This window comes from Hipposideros armiger, unplaced genomic scaffold (genome assembly GCF_001890085.2).
Source record: "Hipposideros armiger isolate ML-2016 unplaced genomic scaffold, ASM189008v1 scaffold_9, whole genome shotgun sequence".
Taxonomy (NCBI): Eukaryota; Metazoa; Chordata; class Mammalia; order Chiroptera; family Hipposideridae; genus Hipposideros; species Hipposideros armiger.
The window spans coordinates 3,461,165-3,486,798 of NW_017731359.1; the positions used below are offsets into that span (position 1 = coordinate 3,461,165).

The 25,634-nt window shown below is 41.2% G+C and overlaps 2 protein-coding genes across 11 annotated transcripts in view; one reads left to right on the forward strand and one right to left on the reverse strand.

The window, feature by feature from the left end:
• The first annotated feature begins 387 nt into the window (after window positions 1-387).
• On the forward strand, window positions 388-13,159 carry NQO1 (NAD(P)H quinone dehydrogenase 1). The gene is made up of 6 exons (XM_019653327.1): window positions 388-621; window positions 7,284-7,448; window positions 7,556-7,686; window positions 10,109-10,222; window positions 11,239-11,340; window positions 12,231-13,159. The coding sequence occupies exons 1-6, from the start codon at window positions 615-617 to the stop codon at window positions 12,534-12,536; spliced, it is 825 nt and encodes a 274-aa protein (XP_019508872.1). The 5' UTR covers window positions 388-614; the 3' UTR covers window positions 12,537-13,159.
• Window positions 13,160-17,595: 4,436 nt separating this feature from the next.
• The window catches only part of NFAT5 (nuclear factor of activated T cells 5), a 120,323-nt gene continuing 112,284 nt past the window's right edge, over window positions 17,596-25,634 (reverse strand). For all 10 annotated transcript variants that reach the window (XM_019654552.1, XM_019654526.1, XM_019654535.1 and 7 more), the window contains one exon: window positions 17,596-25,495. The gene's annotated coding sequence lies outside the window, so the exon portion shown is untranslated. The remainder of the gene's footprint in view (window positions 25,496-25,634) is intronic.

The following is a 25,634-nucleotide window of genomic DNA, read 5'->3' on the forward strand; positions in this document are numbered from 1 at the left end:
CTCCCTCCCTCCCTCCCTCCTGCAAAATTCGCTTTTCCTGGGAGTAAGTCAGCCAGGTCGTCCGTCTCAGGCTTGTTTGCCTCAGCGAACGTGTCACAATGACTCGGCAAATCTAAGCATAAAGGATTTCAATCCGCCGCACACCCCTCTTTTCCCCCCAATCTGGCTCTGAGGCAATTTTCCGGGGCTGGGAGAGGCTCAGAGGGCGTGCCCAACAGAGCCCCGGATTCCATCAGAAACGTCCTCCTTGTGCCCCGCGGTGGTTTCAGGACAGTGTCCAGATGGACATGCCTCCCAGCCCCCTTCCCCCCACAATCCATGAGGCCCCCTCTCACCCCCACAGGACACCCTCACTCCAAGTCTGTGCTGTTCCTGTTCACACCCCAGACAACCTTTCCTACCCATAACTGCAGCCACAGCGAGCTCCGCCCTGCGCCCCAGGGCTCAGGCGGCCAGCTCCGCCTTTGCTGGCTACCCAGTGGGCCTGGCTGGGCCAGGCCAGGTATAAAGTCGCTGGAGCTCTGCAGGCAGCACCACCAAGTCTCCCAAAACCTTGGCCCAACCAGAGCCGCCCGGACTAACAGCAGCCCAGCCGTCCCCGCACCGCGGGAGCCATGACTGGTGAGTGCCCCACCACGGAGCACGCAGCCTCCCGGGCACGCAGCCCTCAGTCCTCGTTCGTCTGCGGGCCCCTGTAGACAGGGCTCGGCCCAGTTTTCTTCCTTGACTCATAACGGGAAAACTAAAGGCATTAGGGTCCCCGGATGAGACCTGAATAGACCTCAGAATAGGGGAGCTCCTGTGTCTACCCCGTCCTCACAAATTTGGGTGGGCATTTAGGAGAGACTTGATCTTGGAAGCAAAATATTCCCTCCAAAACAGGTCAGAAACTGGCGTCAGAGGCCACATCCCGCCCACTGGCACATCTTCCTATGCCTTATAGTATTTAAATTATTTTGGAATAAGTTGCCAAAATTTAAAATAAATGTAGGTGATTTCACTTAGAAATGTGGATTCCCAGCTTCTGAAGGGAAACCACCACCTGGCAGCGATGGGTGGGCCGGATGGAGCTGGCGAAGCTGCTGCTCCGTCTAGTTGTGGGACAGGCTAGTCCCTGGAGACCTTTTCAATTGTGATCCTTGGATTGGTAAATCCGATCTGGTCATTGGGTCCATTTCGAGTGATAGGGCCTCCCCTCTCCGCCATCAACCTGATGGGACCTTAGAGGTCACCACAACTTTTCTGACGCATGAATGGCCTCTGACACAACCTGGACCAGCTGCCACACCTGGAGGGGCTGGAATCTCCATTCCCCAGAGAGCCTCACTCGGAGTGAGACTGGACAGCACCAACATTTACAATAGAAAACTGTTTGCTCAACGGAAGGGCATAACTCTACCTTTTCATAGTTTCCTTCCTTCTGCATCTAGTTCTGCCTTCTGAACACAGAGAGAACTACAAAATGTTCAGTATTTACGTGTAACTTACACCAGATTGAGGTGAAATGGGAAGATTTGGAACTTGTATAAGTAGTATTAACTGTACCCAGCTAACCAAATCTTAGGCCAACTGAAGCATCCAAAGCATTTGTTTGCAACTAACAGATGCCTCTGACTCTCACGCACATTCCTTGAGGAATCGAGTGAGCCCAGAGGGCAGAGAGGCAGGACCTAGGAAATTGATTTGAGGGCCTGTCTTTATATATCAAACAGGTTTTCCTTGGCTGTTTATTCTTCCTTCCAATCGATCATGTGGGCCATATACCTTTTACTGTTAAAGATATCTAGACATGCTTTACATAACACAATGTACCACAATCTGTTTCTCTGCCAACTTTATCTTTTTTTGTCGTTATGTTCTATGTTGGTCATCGATGAAACTGCAGGTTGACAGAGTACAGTTGAATCTGGAAGGTTAGTGTAAACTCCTGGTTTCACACTGGCCTGTGAATTGTAGGAATATCAGAGCAATAGAGGAGGACATAGGTCAGCTCCCAAGGACAGTCAGGATGCTTCGGCCACCAGAATGCCCTCTCCACAAAGAGAAAGATTTGTGTCTGGTGTAGTCCAAATACCCAGAGCAGTGCCTGGTGCATAGTACCTGCTCAATAAACACCATTTTTTGAGGCGGAAGGGTTGGGAGGATGGGCTAGAGAGAAAATGAACATTTCAGGGGGAGAAAGAAAAGTTGGCAGGGGTGGACTTGGGGTGGAAATAGGGGAAGGAATTAGGTAAGGGAAGAAATGAGGGCTTTCAGGACATGGAGACATGGGATGAACTAGGAGCAGATGTTGGCAGGACTGAGATCTGAAAGTGAACCCAGTGCCAAGAGAGACCTGCGCTAACAAAGATATGCTCATGTCCTGGATATGGTCGCTTCTATCAGATAAGTAAATGATGTGCATGAGACACAGAAATGAATCTTAAACTATAGGTACCGATAATTCCACCTGTCTTTCAAGACTCAGCTCCAGCAGCAGCTCCATCAGAGGGCTTTTTCCTCATCAGCCAGCCCTAAAGTAAACAGTTTATCTCTGAGGAACTTTGTCCCTTGCCCCTCCTATCAGGCTCATGCCATTAGTTATTTGTGTGTGTGTCTTACTGCCACTCTTCAGGTAAACCCTGAGAAAGTTTAACTTGTCACATAGCTCATGAAGTGGCACAAAGGGAAACTAAACCCTCCACCTCTAAAAAAACTCAGGTTTGTCCATGAAAAATGACCCAGAAACGAGTGACTCAGGATTATTAGGTTGAGTGATAAATGTGATTTACCCCTTACCTCTGGCAAAGAAACAGGTAATTGCAAGTGAATGTTCTGTTAATTGCCTAGTCATAACCATTGACCTTGTTTCTACTAGATTGTTTTTAGGAATCTATATATTCTAGATATTAAATTTTGTTGGTTGTATTTCTTGCAAATATATTCTTCCTGTTTGTGTCTCATCTTTTTTTTTCTTCTCTCTCTCTCTCTCTCTCTCTCTCTCTCTCTCTCTCTCTCTCTCTCTCTTTTAAAGTAACAGGCATACCTATAGCTAGTAGATGGTGAGTTCCTTGAAAGCAAGGCATAGATATCTGACCTTCCTCATTTTCTGGGAAGCACCTTTATGTTTTTACTACTTAGGAAATGCTTGTTAATATTGGTAATAAGTAAATAATATTGATAACAAGTAAGCAAAGAGAATAAAAATTGATAAAGCAGTATTCAGTAAACATTGATATGACTAATGTGAGGGTAGATCACAAAGAAATTGCAAATCAGAGCTTAATGTACTCACCTTTCTCCTAGTAGCTCTCAGTCCTTGAGTTGCTAACAAAGGCGGTGGGAATTTGTTGCGACAGCCTCAGGAACTCCTTTCCCTTTTCCCAGGCCTTCCGAAGCAGACACATCACTTCTCTAGTACTGAAATCCTCATCAAACTTACATTCCGCCAGATTAGAGTTTATAGAGTCAGAAACGCCAGGACCAAGCTTGGAAACCCTCTCTCTTCGCGTGCAGGGAGAGGCCTGAAGCTTCCACCTGGCTGAATTTAACCTAATAGGAGCTGCCTAATGCCAGGTGTGGTTAAGGCAGGCCGAGAACTGAAGGCACACTTAAATGTGCCTTTCTGAGTTAATTTCCTTCAAACAATACAAAAAAAGTTGCAGGTGCTTTCTCTCCCAACTCCACCCACATCACCCCTGTTAAGAGTTGGCAAGGTACAAGCCAGTGGCCCCCATTATTAGGAGAAATGGTAGTGGCTAACTTCCTGTCTCTGGCACTCCTCCCCACTCCTTCCACATTTTTGCATGGATTTATCTACGTCCATATATTTTTCAGTTATTCCAGCTTCACCACCTACTATGTAAACTTAGGTAGTAACATGCTTAGCTTTCCTGTGCCTCAGTTTTCTCATCCATAAGATGGGGATACTAATTGCAGCTGCCTCATAGGGTTCCCACGGCAATTGAAAAGGAATGCAAAGAACTTAGGGCATTGCCTAGCACATGGTGAGCGCCCGTTAAATGCTGTTATTGCGAAAGTAAAACGTGTTTATTCTAACAACTTTATTAATACAGAGGTGGTCCAAGGAAAAGTGCATCTTTCCTGCCTCTACCCTCTTCCCATTTCTGGCTTATCTAAGAAAACTATTAATAGTTTCCTATGATCATGCCACATGTTTTTCCCCACTCTTACCAATCAATATACTGCAAAACTACCTACATATATATACTTTCTTTTCTTTTTTTTTTTTTTTTTATAAAAATGGAGTCACATTTACTTCATTTTATCAGTTAACAATATATCATAGGTATCTTTCTGGGTCACTATATAGTTAACTCATTCTTGTTAACAGCATATTATTCTGTAGTATGTACATACCATAATTTATTCAAATGCCCCTCCCCCATACATAGACAATTGGGTTTTATCTAATTTTTGCCAGGGCAAAGAATGGTGTAGTACACATCCTGGCTCATAGGTCCTTAGATCCCGATGCTTTTAGTCTGTGGAACAGATTTCCCCAGGTTGGACGGCTAGATCAAAAATTTATGTGCCTTTAACATTTTAAGAGATTCGGCCCAATTATTGTCCCCAAAGTTGCGGCAACTTATATTCCCACTGGAAATCTGTCAGTTTTCCTGCAATCTTGGTAGCACTCAATGTTCAAATTGTTTTGCCAATCCGACAGGTAAATAATATCTCATTTTAATTTGATTTCCCTGACAGACCAGGAGGGGCCCCTTCCCATTTGTTTATTGTCATTTGCATTTTCTTCTCTGTTTGAAGAGTGTGTTCTTACCCTTGACTTATTTTTCTACTGCATCATCTGTCTTCCAATTATCAGTAGGCATTCTTTGGGATTTTAACTCTTCGTGCTAAGAGGTGGGGATATTGTCTCCTAGATCATTGCCTTTTGCCTCTGTGTATGGTGCCTTTTAGTAAACACAAATTTTCTATTTTCATGTGGCTTTATCTGTCAAGGTTTTCCTTCATGGCTTCCGCATTTCTAGTCTTCAAAAGTGTTCTTTATCCTGAGGTTATACACATTCTCCCTCTCCTCCAATACTATTCTAATAAGTTTAATTTTTTTTTTAAATTTAGATCTTTAATCTGCTAGTACATGATTGCTATATGTGGTGTGTCTGTGGATAGTTAAAAACAAAAACTTTTGGGCCGGCCGAGTGGNGCTGTGGAGGGCAGTGTCACTGGCTCTCATATGTGGGATCCAAACCGGGGCCCTCTGGCGTCCCAAGCCAGTTCTTAACCATTGCGCTACTCGGCCGGCCCCATAACCACAATTTTATTATCAGAATGAAAGATGTTAACAGCGCTATACAATACCACCATCTAATCTATGGACCATATTCAAACTTGACCACAAATTTCCTTTATAGCAAATGAGGGATTTTTGGTCTAGGATCCAATCTAGGATCACGCATTGCATTTAGTTGTCATGTCTGTTACTAAGCAGACATAAGAGACTACTCTTAAACTAAAGGGGTTTCTCAAGTCTTTTATCTTTCATGACCCTGACATTTTTGAAAAGTACAAGCGAGTTACTTTGTAGAATGCCTCTTACCTTGGGTTTGTTTAGTATTTCCTCATGGTTAGATTTCAGCTGTGCATTTTTGGCAGGAATGCCAGAAGTGGTGATGTGTCCTGAGTGCATTGTGTTGGGGCATAAAATGATAATCAGTTATCCAGTTTACTTGGTTAAAGGGGTTTCTTATGTAACCACAATATAATCATCAAAACCAAGAAGTTAACGTTTCTTATAATACTGTCTAATCTGTGGACCATATTCAAACTTGGCCACAATTTCCTGTAAAATTATTTGTAATAAGTAACTTAATGAAAAGATGTTACAATACTATGTAAATAGTGTTTCTCATCAAATTTTAACTTGTGGTTAAAGTTGCCCAAATCCATTTTTACAGTGATGGTTGCAAAATGGTGATTTTCTAATTCCACCATCCTTTCTATATTCATTACTTGGCATTCTGCTGTAACAAGGAATTTCCCCTCTTTTTGTATTTATTTATATGCGTTTGGTCTTGTGGATTTTTATTTTAGTCTGTTAGGCTGTGCTCTACACCATCATCATTTATTTAGACTATTCATGGAGGCCCTTTAAGCCAGCTTCTGTGTCCTTTTGACATGTCCCCATTATTCTTGGAACACTTTCCTATTTTCTGGCACAGCAAGGTGTTCCGACTCTTCTTATACTGCCCCTGCCCTGGAATCAGCCATTCCTCTGAACAGCTCTGGGTCTTTATGGAGAATGGTTTTTAGAAGCAAAGATGTGAGCACTGGATGTTACTCATTGCCCTAGAGTGTCATTGATTCTCAGCCCACAGTGGACAGAGATGGGCAATACATGTGTATATAAATATACATGTAAATGTTTTCTATTTCTATATCTGTATTAAAAATTGAATGTAGGGCCGGCCGAGTGGTATGTTGGTTGAGGGTGGGCTTGGGAGTACCAGCTCTGAGCAGCAGGGGCCCGGTTCGGGTCCTGCATGCGGGCCGGTGATACTGCGCCCTCTACAGCTAAGATGGTGAACAGCAGCTCGACCTGGAGCTGGGCTGCCATAGGTCACTGGCGACAGCATAGGCTGCAGCCCCTACTGTGGTGGGCTGCCTTGTGTGGCCGGCAGCCAGCGTGAGTGGCTGGCAGCCAGTGTGGGCGGCCTTCCAATGGCCAGCTACTGGTCTGCCTTACTCGGGAAGAGTGCAGTGATCACAGTGCCAGCATGGGCCAGTGAGGCGACGGCCTCCACAGCTGAACTGGGGAATGGCTGGACAGCAGCTTGTCAGTTCCCNAAAAACAAAAACTTTTTTTGAATACAACAGACACACTGAAAAGTGTACAAGTTCTAAGCGAATTTTCACAAGCTAATCACACACTTATGGGATCACCACACAGATCAAGAAATAGAATATTGCCAGCACCTCAAATGCCTCTTCTGTGCCCTTCCAGTCACTACCCCCTGACTTCTAACACCTTATGTTAGTTTTCCAAGGGGAGAATTTTATTTCCATGCAGATGACTGATGAAGTATGCCAACACCACTGATTACATTAGCCACTGTTTCCCCACTGAGTTAAAATGCCTCCTTTATTTGTTGGTACTTTTAAGAAAAAAAATACCTATTTCTGGCTGCAGTGGATGGGCTGCATAACCTGCTGTGTAACAAAGGCGTCTCTTCCCTGGTAGATCCCGGGTCAGCTCCCCGGTAGCCGGAGATTTGCTGGCTGGTCACTGATTTTCTCCCTATGCTTTGTGTGTGTCTAAATAGCCAGAAAAGCTCTGATTGTACTGGCTCATGAAGAGAAGACGTCCTTCAACTATGCCATGAAGGAGGCTGCTGTCGAGGCTTTGAAGAGGAAAGGCTGGGAGGTCACCGTGTCGGACCTGTACGCCATGAACTTCAATCCCGTCATCTCCAGAAAGGACATCACAGGTAGGAGCAGCTCCCCCCTTTAATTAGGTCTTTGTGGAACTTCTCGCCTGTCGGTTCTCTGGCCCTGCCTTGGCCCCACGGCCTCAGCCTCTTTTTCCTCTCTGCAGGTAAACCGAAGGACCCTGAGAACTTTAAGTACCCTGCTGAGTCCGTTTTAGCTTATAAAGAAGGCCGTCTGAGCCCAGATATTGTGGCCGAACAAAAGAAGCTGGAAGCTGCAGACCTTGTGATTTTTCAGGTGTGGTAGGACATCAGAAGGGGTGTCAGGGTGTATCAATTCTTATTGTCCTAGACCCATCAGCTAATTAGCTATGTATGTGGTCTTAGAAAATCAATTGTTCCCTTTACTGCATTCTCTATAAACAAAGGTAATTACTTCAAAGGTGCAGCGTGATACAGATGTACAGATATCGTGAATCTGGCTGTATTGCTCTTTAAAAATACGAATGTGACTGCCAAGATGGCATGTGAGTCATCAGCTTTACCACCTGGGATAGTTAATCTTTTTTTTTTCTATCGGCGATGCTTCACGGAATCTCTCAGAGTGCAATTCTCCCCTCCCTGTAAGCATTCTGAATCGTTTGTGGAGTGATGCCTGAGCTTGACTTCTCTGCTGCTGGAGCCTGCTGCTGGAGCCTCCTAGCTGATATGCATCATCCTACTGAAGTGTTCTAGCAGCAAGCCACGGCCTTTCTTCTGGAGCAGCAGTTCTCAACCTGTGGGTTGCGACCCCTTTGGGAGTCGAACGACCCTTTCACAGGAGTCGCCTAAGACCATCGGAAAACAAAAAGATATTTACATTACGATTCATAACAGTAGCAAAATTACAGTTATAGAGTAGCAACGAAAATAATTTTAAGGTTGGGGGTCACCACAACATGAGGAACTGTATTAAGGGGTCGTGGCATTAAGAAGGTTGAGAACCGCTGTGGAGGCTGCCTCACCATTTCACAGTCAGCCCTGGAAATGTATATGCTTCTTGTCAGTCATCTTTTTTGAAAATACCAGACTGGACTCAATGACTTTTGCTTCTACCAAGTCCAACCAGCTTTTTTATCTTGAACATGGAAAGTATGTGACACCAGAAATGTCACAAGAAGGTTGATACTGGCTGTGGTTTTTGCAATTATCCAATACTTGCAAAGAACCCAACCTCTGAGGTCTTATTCGACCCCAGGCCTGTTGCTGTGAATCAAAGCCACGTGTCATGAGACACAAAGGCTGCCTCCGTGGTCCACATTCTCTGCTGCATCTCATCCTAGTGCAGCCAAGGCAGCCACTTCTAACTCTGCATCTCAGGATGAACATATTTTAGAATTGGAAAGGACCTTGGTGGTCTTTTAATTTCACTTCTATCCGGTGCATAAGTTTTCTTTCCTATCAGTACAACTGTGCAGGTTGCGCACTGCAAAATATCAACATAACAAAGGGCAATGGACACACTCAAGATTCGTATATTTGTTATAACAGTTTCCCGACAGATGACAGAAAAGTCTTATTCTAGAAAAATCAGTGTACTATGTATGATATCTCTCAACATGGAAATATAGTGTCCTGAGGAAGGAGTGCTTTAATTCACACTGAGGTGCTCTATGGGCTGGTCCCTTGCTCGGGTTACTCACTTGTCCAAAAACAATTTGAGGGAGAGTAAACTTTTAATACCCTGCAAGCCCACCAGTTCTGTTTTCAACTCTGATGGCAGAACACTCCCAAGGAAGCAAGCTTGCTTGCCTAAACGACCTTCCCCTTTTCCCAAAAAGCTGCAGATCTGGCTCCTCGCAATTGGAGAGTTGTAAATGTGAGAATGGGAGAGGCTACTAGATATCATTCAAGCCCTTCTTTTGACAGATGAGGCAAGTGAAACTTAGAGAAGGTCTGGGCTTCTGTGGGAAAGGCCAGACATTACGTTGGTGACAGACTCAGGGTGAGAACACAACTCTCACTTTCAACGCTGTGTTCTCTCTGTTCTAAAAGCCTGCTTCCTCAGTCCCTTTCCTATAGGCCGGCAATCCTTCTAAGGGAGACCTACCGAGCCCTACACATTCTTCTGTGCCCTAGTTTGTTTCTTCGGGGCTCCTTCCACTTGTCACTGTCTTTAACACACGCGTCAAGGAGAGGACATACTGGTATAACCCTTGCTCTGCTTTTATCAGGACGAAAGGCCCAGCAAGACTTTCTCATGGGAATTCCCTGATAAACCTTGCCACACAGATAATTTGTTTGCAAATTGGAGTGGTTCTGTTTAAAAATGATAGGATTTTGCATCTGTGAGCACAAGGTACATGTTCTGTATTTTTGATACCTCGCCTACTAAACAAGCTGTTGAGAAAAATATTGATTTAGGCACATATCAAGGCGAAGTTTGTTTGCAATCCTTGCCGTTGAGACTTCAGGGCCAAATGTGATTTCGTAGGAACAAATCTTATTTGCACGTGCCTTTCTTCAGACCCGCCCAATTTATTCATGCCTTTAGGTAGAAACAGGAGTGTCACATTGGCTGACAAAGGATGATATTTTCTTTCAATGTACTAACTCTTCCAGAAGGAAGGACAAAGGCCTGAAGAAAGTTTGTCCCTCAGAGGAAGGTCTTGGGCAGCCTTCTCCTGTGCTGGGAGACCACTTTGTCATCTGATCTGACCCCTTTGTCATCTGTCCCACAGTTCCCACTGCAGTGGTTTGGAGTCCCTGCTATCCTGAAAGGCTGGTTTGAGCGAGTGTTCATTGGGGAGTTTGCTTACTCATATGCTGCCATGTATGACAAGGGACCTTTCCGGGTAGGTGCACAGTTCTGCTTTTTCTAACAACTGGGTTCTGGGTGGATTCTGTCCGGGGCAGAGTTTTGAGCACAATTAGGTACTAAGATCAGGCTCCAGGTCCCTTTGGGAGAGATGCATAATAAGTTTAAATAGATATGTTGACATCATGTTTAGGATTTGCTTTAAAATACTTCAGGAAAAAAAGGGGGCAAGGGGATTAGATAAAACTAGAATGGCAAAAGACTGAGAGTTGAAGCTGGGTGGTGGGTGCATCATGATACAGGTGACCCTGGAACAACGCAGGTTTGAACTGCATGGGTCCACTTATACGTGGGTTTTTTTTTCAATAAATACTGTTAAGTGTATTTTCTTAATATTTTCTTTTCTCTAGCTTACTTTAAGAATATAGCATATAATACATACAACATGCAAAATACGTGTTAATTGATTGTTTATGTTATCAGTAAAGCTTCTGGTCAACAGTAGGCTGTTAGTAGTTAAGTTTTAGGAAGTCAAAAGTTATATGTGGATTTTCAACTTTGCGTGGGGAGGAGGGCGCCCCGAACCCCTGCATTGTTCAAGGGTCTACTGTACCGTCTTCTCTTCATGTTTGAAATTTTCTGTAGTAAAAATAAAGTCTGTCTTCATTTTTCAGAGCCCCAAACACTACACAAGAAACATTTTGATACCTTCTAGATTACATGCCCAAACACATGCCTAGCACTATGGGGAGACAGAATAAAACGATAAACACGGAACCCCACCTACCACTAGCAGTCCACCCTGGTTTTGCGTTTCCATGACAACCTTCCTCTGATTCGCCACTCGCAGGAGTGTGGAATCCTTGGTTGGCGCCTGCTTACCTGTCCGTGGTACCCTCTTCCAGGCTGGTACTTCTGCCGAGTCTTCCTGTGTGGGAGGAGCCAATGTATGAGTAACAGAAACAGCAGAATGGCGGACTGTGTGCTCTTTTCCCCGGGGGCTGTTTCATTAACTCCCTGTCACCAAGGAACGCAATGACTTCTCTTTTACAGAATAAGAAGGCTGTGCTTTCCATCACCACTGGGGGCAGTGGCTCCATGTACTCGCTGCAGGGTGTCCATGGGGACATGAATGTCCTTCTCTGGCCAATTCAGGTACCTCGTTTGAAATGAACTTTCCGGGGGATTCATTCGTGGTTTTCTATGGGGTTCCAAAGTCTCAGGATAGCAACTGAAAACAGACCTGGAGTGAAAGCATAGTAGTGACTCAACTACAGGGAGCTTCCTTTTAAGCCTTACCTGTGTTCTCAGGCCCCTGTGCTTACAGACTAACCAGTGTGTGTACGTGTCCACACACCACACTCTCCTGACCGAGGACTAGGGCAGATGACCCCTAGATGTGTACAGCTACGTGGTCTGATTCTCTTTAGATAACTGACATCTCTGTCCAATCCTCTCGTCGCTCTCCAAGGTGCTGTTACAGCCTCGCAGATGTTAAAGTCCCCCAAAATTTAGGAAATGATTTCGTTCAGCTAATAAAGCTGAAGCGTGACAGATGCTTTTTGGTGGTCACTGGATTTTCAAGATCATCTCATCTAAGGAAGAGGGTTGGAGAGCGAACAAAGGAGGTGGTCACCTATAATATTGGAGAATTAATATTGGAGACTGCATGATAAGACTCATCTAGTTATGTGGCGAGGCAAAGCAATGCACATCTATGTGCCTTGGCAAGTCAGCGGCCAAGAAGCGGCAACTCGTCCCTAGGTAATAGGGCTCCTGGCACTTTGGGTAGAGGATGCCTGGCTGGCAGTTTCAAGGTGTTATTCCTACAAAGAACATAGCCGGATAGGCTAAAATAGCTAACAGCGAGGTCTAGAGAGCAGAGGTGAGAGAATACAGCTCTGAGCTGGTTCTCGAGTGCCTCAGGTCTCTGTGTCAAGAGCACCTTACTGAGATGCCCAGATGAACTGCTGCTGTGTGCGGTTGGCACCAGCTGCACAGGGTTGGTTCTGTGACTCACCTGTGTACTTCGTGTGTATCCCCAGAGTGGCATTCTGCATTTCTGTGGCTTCCAAGTCTTGGAACCTCAACTGATCTATGGTGTTGGGCACATTCCCGCGGATGCCCGAATTCAGACCCTGGAAGGATGGAAGAAACGCCTGGCGACTATCTGGGATGAGACGCCACTGTATTTTCCTCCAAGTAGTTTCTTTGACCTAAACTTCCAGGCAGGATTCTTAATGAAAAAGGAGGTGCAGGAAGAGCACAAAAACAAGAAATCTGGTCTTTCTGTGGGCCATCACTTGGGCAAGTCCATCCCGACTGACAACCAGATCAAAGCCAGAAAATAAGGTTCACAAGACTTGATCTTTTAAAATGTAGCCAAATATAGGTCTTTTTTTCAGGCTTCCATGATTTGCTTTAGTTTTTAGGATTTGTGTTTTTCTTTTTCCATGAAGAATGAATAGGAGAAAGAATAGGCTGTTTTTATACATTTTTGGATAGTTTTATTAAACATAGTTGATTCTTACAATTGCTATCATGGTAAAATCTGATTCAGCTCAAGAGGCAGCTTAAGAGGTAAAGCAGGGAAAGTTATAGAAAGAAGCCAGACAATATTCTCCAAGGTCTTTACGCAACTTAATCCTTCTTTTTAGGGATACATTTTTAGAGCTAAATCTGGCTAGAAAGCATCCAACTCTTCCTTCAGTGATCTGTTTTCCTTGTAACTGCTTCTCTGTAGTTTATGGCAGAAGGGAACTGCCTAGAGGAAGAAATGACCGAGCTTGTCTGACCTAAGGGACTTGTTTGGTAGTTAGTAACCTATGCTTGTTTGTGATGTATGTTGGTTTTAATTACAATACAGTGACTAATATGCCTAATATGAGTGTGAATGTTCAACTTTGTTGTTTGTATACAGTACACACATACCTTGAAATGAAAGCTAATAAAAGTCTTTACCTCAATCTTCTAATTTAATGTCTGCTGAAATAAAACAACACATCTATATACTACTTCTGCAACAGTGAATGAATTCAAGAAAGGAAATACTAACCCCAGTACTTTAAAACAGCCTTCCACGAACAATGCTTTATTTCTGATCTATATAACCATCTGGAAGGTTTTTGTCTGTATCATTACTAAACCGACAATTTTCCTCTGAAGGATGCGTTTTGGTCCTATGATCCCTTTTGGGATAAAACTTTCATTCTCTTTGGTGAACACTTTTGGCATGACCTTATTATAACTTCTCACTTAAACTGCTGAAATGCAGCTCCTCCCACTGTTGTATAATTCAAGAATATGATGAAAGGCTGCCCTCTTGTGGTGCACTGGGAGAAAACAAGAAATTATGCAAAGCAAGGTTGCCTGAAACTGGGAATAGCTTCATAACTGCCAAGGAAATGATGGCATCAGGCCGGAGAACCTCATTTGCCAGATGCCGACCAGCACTGGGTATTATTTCCCTCTGCAATATCCACAATGGCAGATGGCTTGGTGCTTCAGTTTGAAAATATTTTCTTTTGCCTTCATCCTCACTGCAATTGTGTGTAAATTTCTGCAAGTTCCAAATGAAATAAAATCCGTTTTCTACAAAATAGACCCACACTCACTGGGTTTCAGTGAAGCTGGTGATAGAGGCCTCCATTCAGAGAAAAGCAGAATCTCCTGGGAAAACAGGGGAAGAGGATTTGGCAATAAATTATGGCCAGAAGCCTAGAAGACAATGGCTAGAGAGTGTGTGCCCTGTAACGGGGGCTGCTTCAGACTGAATGGTCATGGAACCGCTGATTAAGATCCTCTAAGGGAATTTAAAGGACTGTGAGACCCAGGAAAGAGTGGTGTAGAAATAAAAACAGAATGCAGTAAACAAATGCCAAGGTACAGGATTTATTCTGATTTGCCTGATATATTCAGATTTATCAAATCAATGGGCTAGGCACTGGGACCACAGCAATGAACAAAATGAAGTACCTGCCCTCATGGAGTTTGCATCCTAGTGAAGAACAACAGATGAACAAATAATGTCAAGTAGTGATAAATGCTAGGAAGAAAAAGCAGCGTAGGAGGGTTAGCGATGGGATACAAGGAGTCTTGGTTTATAGAGTGATCAAGAAAGACCTCTCTGATAAGGCTGCACTGGAGCAAAGACCCGATAAAGTGAGAGTGAGACGTGTAGATATCTGAAGGGAGAGCACTCCAGGCAGGAGTGATATGACTGCCAACCTCTGAGGCAGGCGCAGGCTCAGTATATGGGAGGAAGAAAAAGGAAGTTACTAAAGCAGAGAAAGGAAGAGGGAGAGAGGTCAGACACACCGCTGGGATCAGATCACATAGAGACTTATGAACTCAGTAAGGATGTGAAGATAGGAAGTCCCTGCAGGGTTTGGAGTAGCGGTGTAACACAATCTGACACGTTCAATTCTACCTGGTATGTGAGGAATCAAGTATAAGGGGCAATGCTGGGAGCAGGGAGACTTGTTGGGAAGCTGCTGTGACATTCTAGGCAACAAATGTTTGGGGATCAGGGTGACAGCAATAGATGTGTTGAGAAGTGGTTGGATTCCAGATATATTTCAAAGGTCAGAACAACAGGATCTGATGATGGATTGGATCTAGGTTAGATAAAAAAAAAACCTTAAAGGTATTTTGGCTTAAGCAATTGGAAGAGTGGAGTTTCCATTTGCTAAGCTGAGGAAGAATCTGGAAAGAGTGTTGGGAACAGGTGTAGCGGGTAGGAAGGGTGGAATCAAATTTTACTTCAGACGTGTTATGTTTGAGATGTCTATTAAGAAAACCAAGTGAAGCTGTCACGTAGGCAGCTGGATAACAGGAACCTGGAGTTAAGGGAGCAATTATGGCTAGGGATACACACTTGGGAATCTTCAACATATGGATAATATATCATATAAAGCAATGAGACTGGATGAGATTACCTAGGAATTGAGCTATGATAGAGAACAACAGGTCTGATGATTGATATCTAGGGCTCTCCAATGGTAGGAGGTCAAGAAGGTGAGGAGGAGAAAGAGTGGCTCTCCAATGGTAGGAGGTCAAGAAGGTGAGGAGGAGAAAGAGTGGCCAGTGAAGCAGGAATGCTGAAAGCATGGTGTCCTGAAAGCCAAGTGAAGGAAGGATTTCAAGGAGGGAGTGAGCAAGTGTGTCCAATACTGCTGATATGCCAAGAAAGAGAGGCCTGAGAGCTGACCTGTGGATGTAGCCCTGTGGTGGTTTTGACGAGAACTATTTCAATAGAGTGGTGTGAGGCAAGTTTGATTGGAATGGGTTCACTAGGAGAAGAAAAAGTGGAATTAGTATGTAGGGGCATGTGGTCAAAGAAAAGTTATTTGATTTTTTAAAGAGTAAGCAATGTTTATATGCCAGTGGGGACGCCTCTTAGAAAAAGGTTCTGATGTTGGAGAAAGGAGATAAAGGCACATGTCTTTGAAAAAGCAAAAAGCTATGGGATCCAGTACACAAGAGACAGACAGAGACAGAAGAGCAGAGTAGGACCAGCACTAGTAAAAATAATACAAGGTGACACTTATTAGGCATTTATATGTGCCAGGAACTAAGTAATTTTACACCGATTTACTTAATTCTTACAACAACTCTAGGGGGAGGGTTTTTGTTTCCACTTTATAGATAAGGAAATTGAGGAATGGAGAGGATAGGCAGTAGGTGTGGGAGCCAGAACTCCACCTAGGCAGGTAAACTCGAGGCTATGCTTTGAGGGCCGGCCAAGTGGCGCATTGGTTAAGAGCTGGCTTGGGACGCCAGCTCTGAGCAGCAGAGCCCCGGTTCGGATCCCACATGAGGGCCAGTGACACTGCGTCTTCCACAGCTAAGATGGTGAAAAACAGCTCAACCTGGAGCTGGGCTGCCGAGTCGCCAGCGACGGCGTAGGCTGCAGTGGGGCTGGCCAGCAGCTGGCGTGCGCTTTCATGAGATGCCAAGAGCCACCGTGAGTGGCCGTCCAGAGGCCGGCGACCAATCTGCCTCACCCGGGAAGAGCGCAATGATAATACCAACATGGGCCAGTGAAGCGACGTCCTCCACAACTAGACTGAAGGACAAAAGGACAGCGACTTGTCTGTTCTCCTTCCCCGATTCCCCAATAAAATCTTAAAAAAAAGAGGCTATGCTTTGAAATACTGTATCACCTCAGTAGAAGCAGGGGTAGCAATCATACCTCTTCCTGAGAGCAAGACCATTAAGTGCTGCTGTGGAGAACCTGCAGCTGTTTTTTTTAGTTCTGGAGTCCCTGTTGTGTCCAGAGAAGGGATAAATGATGTTCCATTTCTTATAGGCCTGATTCTATGGCTGCCGAGAATTTGCTCCTCATAAGATGACAGGGTGGTACTCTTACCAGCTCAGAGTAAAGCAGGACAACCACTTACCTTGTTCTGGACACTGTAACTTATATAACCCAGATTGCATCAGGTTCTCTGGCAGCCACTTGTCTCATCTTCAGTCTTTTGCCTACATATGCTGGTTTTTGGACCAAAGTATTTTTTATATTTATACTTATTAAATTTCATTTGGTTATTACTCCTTTCCAATGCTGTTGAAGTCAATAGATGCCAAAAGATGACGTTTAAACATAGTTTGAACAATGCATCATTGTTGAAAATACACACACACACACACACACACACACACACACCTCCTAAAGTGACACCTCATTTAGATGTATACATTCGGATGTGTTAAAAATTCAGCCACTTTCATAGAATCAATAGACACCACTAGTAATTGATAAGAAGGTGTAAGAATACTGTCTGAAGCCGTGCTTCTAAAATTTCAGTTATTTATATATCATGTTCATGATATCCATGTATCATCTGTATTAGTATTTAGTAATTTTCTTTAATCTGACTCACATTTCCCCATAGTTGAGCAGTTGTGCACATTATATGTTTTCTAATGCATGTTAAAATATATACTATGTTTAAAACTAATGTTTACCCCAATATCACCTGAAATCATTTTACGAACTACTAGTGATATGCTGTATGTTACATTCTGGTAAACACTAATTTATATGTGTGGAGACACCTGCCAAGAGAATAAACAGAGATTGCCTCTGGAAGCGGGACTGAGGGCTGGGGAAATCTGGTTTTCATCAAAAGCGCCTCCATGATCTGCTACCGTGTGTCTTACTGTTTTACTAAGCACAAAACTAAGTACATAAAGCAAACAAAAATTCTGTCGCACTAAGTCACCTTGTACACTGCCTGGCAAAATAGTCAGCACAAAGTAATGGCTCAAAAATATTTCTGTATCTCATACCTTTTCCTAAGGATTTGGTAATTTTGGCCACATACTCTTGCTGCTCAAAACTGACATTCATGAATACGAATTCAGCCACAGAGTGAAAGGAAAAAAGACACGTTACCCACCGCAAAATGAAAACTTTCAATGTTTTATTTTTTGACTGCAGCTGTTTACAGAAATATAGTTGCGAGTATACAAATGTTCCAATAGAAGCAAAATATCTTTTTAATATTTAACAAGTTATCACAGATAGCTAAAAACATAGACGCAAATGAAATTCCCCCAGAGAACAAACTGAAATATCTGGTGTCAGTGCTCTGCAACCCCAACTATGAAAGCCATACACACAAAAATGTAACCTTATGTCACTGCAGGACAATGGAAGAAGGCAGTTCAGTGGTTGATCAGTGCGCTCAAGCAAATAAAATACAATTAAAAAAATTTAAATGGCAGAATGGTAGCTAAACCACTTGAGAACAGGTTAATGAAATATTTGTAATGTATGTATTAAAAAGACTAAGTAAAAGTTGTTAAAAAAAGTAGCAACTACTCGGAGCTTATCAGTCAGAAGTAAGGGAACAGGGCGAGCAGATACATTCAATAGATGAAAAAACATGAGCTCAGTGTCACTGGAGTCAGTTCACAGCCACTAAAGTGATAAACACTTTAGTGCAGGAGAGTTCTTTATTGGACACATTAGTCTGATTCCAAACCCACCCTCAAACATCTGAGATGGGTGTGTGTGTGTGTGCGAGCGCACGCGCGCGTGCGTGCGTGTTGTCCTGAGGTTCATTAGCTAAAATGGTAAGTGATCCCTATGAACTATTCGAACCAGGCAAATTACTTCTGGGGGGGAAAAGAAGAGCAGGGGTGATATGAGGCTTAAACATGGGGCTTTTAAAAGAGATATTACAAGTTGAAGTTGAAAAGAATTGTGGTAGGATGTTTTGGGTACAGGAATATATTAAACAATCAAGTAAGGAAGAAAGGAAAGGGAACAAGAAAAGAGGAATGTAGCTAGAGCATCTCCCAACAGTTTGCCTATATATTTGCCAGCACCAAAGTTTGCAGAGTAAGCCACTTACATTTCCACTACTAGTATTAAGCAGTGGTGATTTTTATAGAGTATACAATTATTTTTATTTTGAAATGTGCATTTTTTTCATGAGTTAATTAATTGGTGATTTGTAAACAGTGGGAGGAAGAGTAGAACAATTATGGAGGTACTGAATTACACAGGGAGATACAAATGAATACATGTACTTGGCTTGTGGTTAGTTTATATTTACCATGATGCATACATTCACAAGGGAGAAATGCCCAAATTATATAATGCATTGTCTCTCTCGTGTATCAGTTCTCACACAAAGCAAGCTACTTTAAAGAAGTTTTAGCTATTAAAAAAAATTAAATAAGGTGCTTTGTTGACATAGCCATTTTGTTTAATATCTCAGATACAAATATAAATATAGGAATGACAATTTTGTTCTGAGAGTTGGTCTAGCCAGACCAAAATTGTGGTCTGCTGGTAAAGAAGCAATGAAACGAAAAGTATGTATTCTCACTGTCCACAATGTACCCATTTTATAAGCAATCAGGAGAATTTAGCACCTGTCAATTATATTAGCTACTTAAATGTCATAACAAAAGAAATATAGAACATTGCACCTATATCTTTAAGTCAGTCACTTAATGTAAACTTTTAAGTAAGTGGTAGGAAAATGCCAAATTAAGTAAACTGAATTATCAGTAACTAGACTAATTGTATATGTATATAAAATATACTATATTTCTATAGGCAGTACTGAGAATAAATTATCATTGCCAATAAAGGATTATGGATAACCAGGTTAAGCTGAATTTACATGAAGACCAATGTATAACTATCTGTAAGAGGGGGAAAAACACCTTTCTAGATCTTACTGTAAATAGTTTACACCAGTGGTTCTCAAACGTTAAGCGAGCACCAGATCACCTGGGGGGCTTGTTACGACACAGAAGGCTAGGCCCCACTCCAGTTTCTGATTCGGTATGTCTGGGATAGGGCCCAGGCTTCTGCATTTCTAACTAGTTCCAGGTGATGCTGATGCTGGCTGGTGGGCAGATGACCATACTTTGAGAACCACTGGTTTATACATACTATATATGTCGAAGGCTGTACATTATAATGTTCCTATGTACACGACACAAAATATACAGGAAGAGGGCTGGTTTTAACTGTCAAACACAGATTAGCAAGCTGAACATTTTAATGTTTCTAAAATGATTTTCTGAAGTGTAATTATTTCCCTTTATAGTCAATTACATTGCAGTCTTAAGTCCTACTCTACAGTCATTTTAGCAAACAGTCACGTAACACTTATACCAAGTTGCTATCTAAATAAGGGACATAAATATTCTAAATAGTTCAATGCGTTCATTAAGGGATCACCGCCATACAGCATTCTTGACTTCTTTGGAATGATTCAAGTGCATACTATCAATAGGTACTAAGAATATGGCGTAATGTTTGCAGCCTTCAGTGCACTAACAGCCACGAAAACACCCACAGGAAAGCAGTTCTAGCCCAACACTCCTATCCTGAGCTGCTGGCCCTTTCTTCAGGCGCCACCACCGCCATTGTGTAAGAGGCTGGAACACAGGCAAAATGAACAAAACCCAGATGGACACTCAATTCAACTGTATCTGGTTGAAAGGAATTATCTTAGATTCGGAGGGACTCAGATATAACGTCTTCATTTCTTTTGACACTATTTTCCATCGGTAGATTCTGATGGGTAAGAAGTGTACTGTAATTAATTACTTGGTCCTATCTAGTTGGAAAATTTGACATTACCAGCCTTTAGTTAAACTATGAGTTTCTGATTTATTTTCATTCATCTAATTAAGGTCATAAGAGATGCTTTATTTAAACTCTTCCTTCCTGAAACTTAACTACACACATTTATGTGCATGGAGTCTCACATGAAAATTTTCATTAGCATTCAAGGAAGACCTATCATTAGTTGCTGAGGTGAAGACAAATTTTGTTAATTTATATAAAAGCTAAATAGTATAATTCCATAATCTTTTACTTACCCTCTCACAAAGGAACAATTCTAGTAATGTATCTGTTCTGTTAGTCTTATGCCAAAGGGAGGTGGAAACTTAGAAAGTTATTTCCTATGGTGATCAAGAAATGGAGCTATAAAAACCTTCCATTTTGTACAACCCCTCAGAATGCCCCTCTAGTTGCTGCCTGATTCATGAATCATTTAATAAAGCCAATTACATCATAAAAAGAAAAGAAAAAATGGAAAAAAGAACGACTAAATGGAAAAGTTGAAAGTTGAGACCTATTAAAATCGTTTATGTGTTTTTGGCAATAGTGAAAAATGAAATTACAAAATGGGGCACTATCATGTTAAAAAGGCACTTTTCTATAAAGCATTTGATCTAGGTATAAAATATTAATTTAAAATTTTTCCTGAAAGTAGAGTAAAAATAGTTTTATTAATAAATAAAGCTAGAATGGCATGAAAATAAATGGGGATTAAAGAAGTAATTAGAGCCCTGGGGCAATTGACAGATGACACTGTAGGTATTACTTTGATATTTACTACATTATGAACATTATCTCCACAATTCAGCTCTAGTGACACAAATAAGCAGAGAACAAACCTCTTTTTATATGTTATGAAGTTTTACTAAACCCCTTTGTAGGGTATATGCTCGGAGTTATTTTTCTAATAAAGCTGCTGAACTATGCAGTGTGTCTCTTTCATTTAGTCCCTCCATATAACCAAAGGCTTGCAGATACAACACGGCTGTCTTGGTTAGGAATGGAGCCTGTGGTCATGAAGCAGAGTAAAGCTGACAGGTCTCACGTAATTTTCAATTCATTAAAAAAATCAACTAGGAAACAGATATTAGAACAGAAATTTTCACCAGAAAGATGAAAAATTCTCAAATTACTCCTAGTGAATATTTATAAACCATGATGAATTTGAGACTCTGATTATTAAAGCATTTAATTCTGTTCTTTAATTACTGATGCATCTAAACAGATTTCACTTTTCCAAAACAAGTGTCTATAATGGCTTAAATAGTCAAAAGGAATTATTACCTTAGTTCTAGAGGGACTCAGATATAACTTCTTTCTCATTTCCTTGGACACTATTTTTCCTAGGCAGATTAAATGAGTTTCTGATAGGCAAGAAAAGTACTATAATGAAATTTCCAGCTATAGCATATACATTACCAAAAAAAAAAAACAAAAAAAAAAAAACGAAAGGAAGAGAGGAAAGAAAGAAGGAAGGTCCCTCATTAACACTGCTTCAATAACAAAGCCCTTTAAAAACCTTTTCTATGGAGACTGGTGAAAAGAGATTTGCATTGGCTACATAACAGGATACTCTAATTACAAAGGTAACATGACAAAGCTCAGAAGCAAAATATGACTTCTAAGTATCTTCTCCCATGTTGGTGTGGATATATAATGGAATGACAATAAGGAAACACACACACACACACACACACACACACACACACACTCACACACAGACAGAGATAAGCTCCAAGCACTGTGAGTTGCTAAAAGAACAACTGAATTGAATGTAACAATATAAAGGAATAAAATGTGTGGTTCATAATTTATTTAGGTTCTTCTGCCATAAATAAATTTAATAAATTGTTTCCGAGGCCTTTGCTGGCTCAAGGAGTCTCTCCTATATGTAGCTATTAACTTGTAACAGTAATCTGGAAACTGCATGATCAGCACAAGCATCAACCACTGACCACTAAGCTAACTCCTCAATAAGAAGACAAATACTTTTTGTAACCAAATTGTATATTCAGAATGCTGTACTTAACATTGACCTTTAGGGGTAAGAAACATGTAACAATGTTAAAAAGAAAACCAAATCATTACTGAGTAAGAATATGGTAGCTTACATAGCACAGCCCTTGGGTAAATAACCACAAAATTTATGAAAATGAAAATTAAGTTTTCTGCCTCCATCCAATCAAACCATTACAGTTCAGGTGTATGTTCTGTTCTAAACTTAGGTATTATAAAACAGAAAATTGGTCCCTGGTGACTTGGCATTAGCAATCAGCATTTTACAACGATAAACTTCTTGCTAAACAACAGAACAGAAGTCAGCACACAGCCAGTCTTCTTGCCACCAATTCGTCCATAGAGCAGTGTTAACATTCTAATTAGAACTTGGTGAATAAGACTTCCCGAGTCTTCCGTATAATCTCTTACAAAAAAATTCAGAAAACTCAGAAATAAACTTACAGTATTTTATATCTACTTATTTTTATGCTTGCTGGGTAAGCTTTCTGACATTTGTCAACACTCTGCATTTTACACTTTCAAACTGAAGCACTGGATTGTGTGGCTGGTCTTTCTCACAACCTGAACTATATTGGGTAATTATTCCCATTAGGGGTGGGGAGAGAAGGGATATATTGAAGAAAATGCTTTCAGTTCAGAGAATTTATAAAGTAGCTCTGGATATTACAAGATGGGGAAAATGTTATTAAAATTACAAACATGGTTTTTCTTTAGTGTCTTTATAAATAAAAGGCATAGAATACAGAAAGCCAATTAATAATAATAATAACAACAATAATAAAATATTAAATACATAGTGAGCAAAGACTGAATGGCTCATTCTTGTGAAACACCATTTGACACAATTGCCTAGATGGGTTTCCTTACTCTAACATTTTGCTGAGTGAAAGATCCAGCAAACACACAGTAAGCTGCCTTTAGCCCACTAATAACATCAAGGAACTGCCTGATGGAATGGCCACAGATGAACAGGTCATTTGTTTCAAAAGATACTTAAATACTCAATAAAGACATAACAAACCCCCCCCCCCTCACTGTTATCAGACGCCACGTTGTGGTAGAACATCAGACAAACTCACAAATTTACCACAAAAATGTGTGGCAAAAAAAGAATAGTTTATATATATGTATATATATAAATTTCTATATTTATGCCAATGTACTCACTCAGTACAAATAGCAAAATAGTATACCATTTCCTAAATACAAAATATAGCTTTCCAAAAAAATGAAACACACATTAGATATAAACCATCCAAAACTTGAACGATTGAAAACTGTATTCAAAATTAAATGACCCATAGTAGGTCTCTTTCTGAAAAGTTCCCTTCATATCGGCAAGAAGCCTGTACTACTGAAAACGTAATTCAATGCCTCTCAATCAGAGAGAGAAAGAAAGAAAGGTTGGGATGGAGGGAAGACTATATGAGAACAAAGAGCAAAAACAAGTTAGAAGGAAAAGCACAAAGAACCAAGGGAGATCATCACAAAAAGGGGGGGAAATCTGGCTGTATAAACAAAATCAACACCACAATGCCACTAAGTTCAATTAAATGTATAGGATAGAAAGAATAAAAATAAAAAACAGAAAAGTAGCCTTTAACAAACCATTAACAGGCTATTTTTTGTACATTTAAAAAATAAATGAAACGGACAAGAATACCAAAACATCTTATCTACATATAGAAGCCACACATAATTTGGCCTTAAACTGTATTAACAGCTTTCTACATGCCAAAAGGAAAATAAGACATAAGCACGTGTCCTGACAACAGGTTGTAGTGAGAAGCAGGCATCCCATGGGTGCTGAGAACACCCAAAACTGTGTAACTAATGCTACAACTGCAAGTTCTGGAGTGTGATATTTTGCTCCCTATAGATGTAACACAAGTTAATTCTTCATTTTAAGCCAATGACATGACCCTGTAAAGCCTAAGGCTTGTGGGAACCATCAGATAAGCGACCACTTCAAACTGTAAAGCACTGAGGTGACAAGTGAATTATACTCACTGCAGCTCAGGGAGAAGTGATGTTTCAAGAAATTTTACTGTGCCTTTTTTTTTAAATTAAAATGTACAGTTTCCTATTAGAGGGAAAATTTTGAAGACTTCAGAACAGCACCGTTCATGGGGGGGGAGAAATGCATTGTTTCTTGTTTCTCAGGTTTCAGCTCCCTCGTTTCCAAAAGGGTACCTGCCCCCCCAGCCTGTGCCGCAGGAGTTGCTGGGTTACCCCAGGTCAAAGTGGCCTTTTCTTTTAAGTTGCTACAGGGTCACGAAGCTAGGAGTATATTATCAATTGTCTAAAGTAAAGTGAAAAAAGAGGGGAAAAAATGTAGGTGAATATAAAAAGGGAACACTGACCCAAGACTGAGTTAAGAAGAAAACAGATTCAAATTACTGTGTTGGTTTAAACTACTATAGGAGGATATCAGAACATAATTTACCATATATTATCCCCTTCATTTTTTATAAAGCAAGATAATTATTTTTCTATGCAGTTATGGCTAAACCCCTTAACAGAAACACAGAGAATTAATAACTCTCTGACAAATAAAATCAATAGCATTCCAGCTGTTCCCAGTTTGTGTGTTGTCTGCCTTTGAGATAAATAAAGAAGCTTCTTATCTGTGTAGAGCTCTTAATACAGTTTACTTGTCAGAACACAACCCCTTCGGTTTTTCCATAAAAACAAAAGATTCCTTCGCTTTGGCCAGTAGCTGTGCTTTTCACATTGAAAAATCACAGCCTTAGTTATTATTTTCCTTTTTCAAAAGCTGTTACTTGACTAAAACAACACGGGAAAGAAAATAATCAACAAAAGTAAACATGACAATATGAATTATTTTCTAATAGCAATAATAACTGAGCAGTCCAGCTTTTAAATTTAACTGTACTTTTAAAGAAATGGAGCCTAGGAAAATAGCAACAATTAATCCTGTCAGCTGGAAACTCAAATAGAGTCTCAGTCGTCACTGTTATTAGGAGTATAAACTATGAAGATGTTAACAATGGTGGCTAATCTGCAACAGGCAGCATAGGTGTGCTCTTTTGCAGTCAGAGTAAAATCTATCCATTTACTCAATCACAGTTTTTCATAGTTTGTTTTGTTTTTTAAGTAACAGTTCAATAATCCTCATGGAATCACAAGATCTCAGGACATCTTGGAATCAGGATTGTCTTCATGGAATTTCTAAAAAAAGAAAACATTTAATTTAACTCACTAAAGAGGAAAGCACTTATAAAGTTCCTATTATCCTGAATGATCCCAAAGTATATTATAGTACTATAAATGATACTTTGTCGTATTTATACTTCCACAGCATTTTGTG

Coding starts and splice junctions, on each gene's coding strand:
- NQO1 (XM_019653327.1), top strand. Junction 7,449..7,555: donor CTCCAGAAAGGACATCACAG/GTAGGAGCAGCT, acceptor TCCTCTCTGCAG/GTAAACCGAAGGACCCTGAG. Junction 11,341..12,230: donor TCCTTCTCTGGCCAATTCAG/GTACCTCGTTTG, acceptor GTGTATCCCCAG/AGTGGCATTCTGCATTTCTG.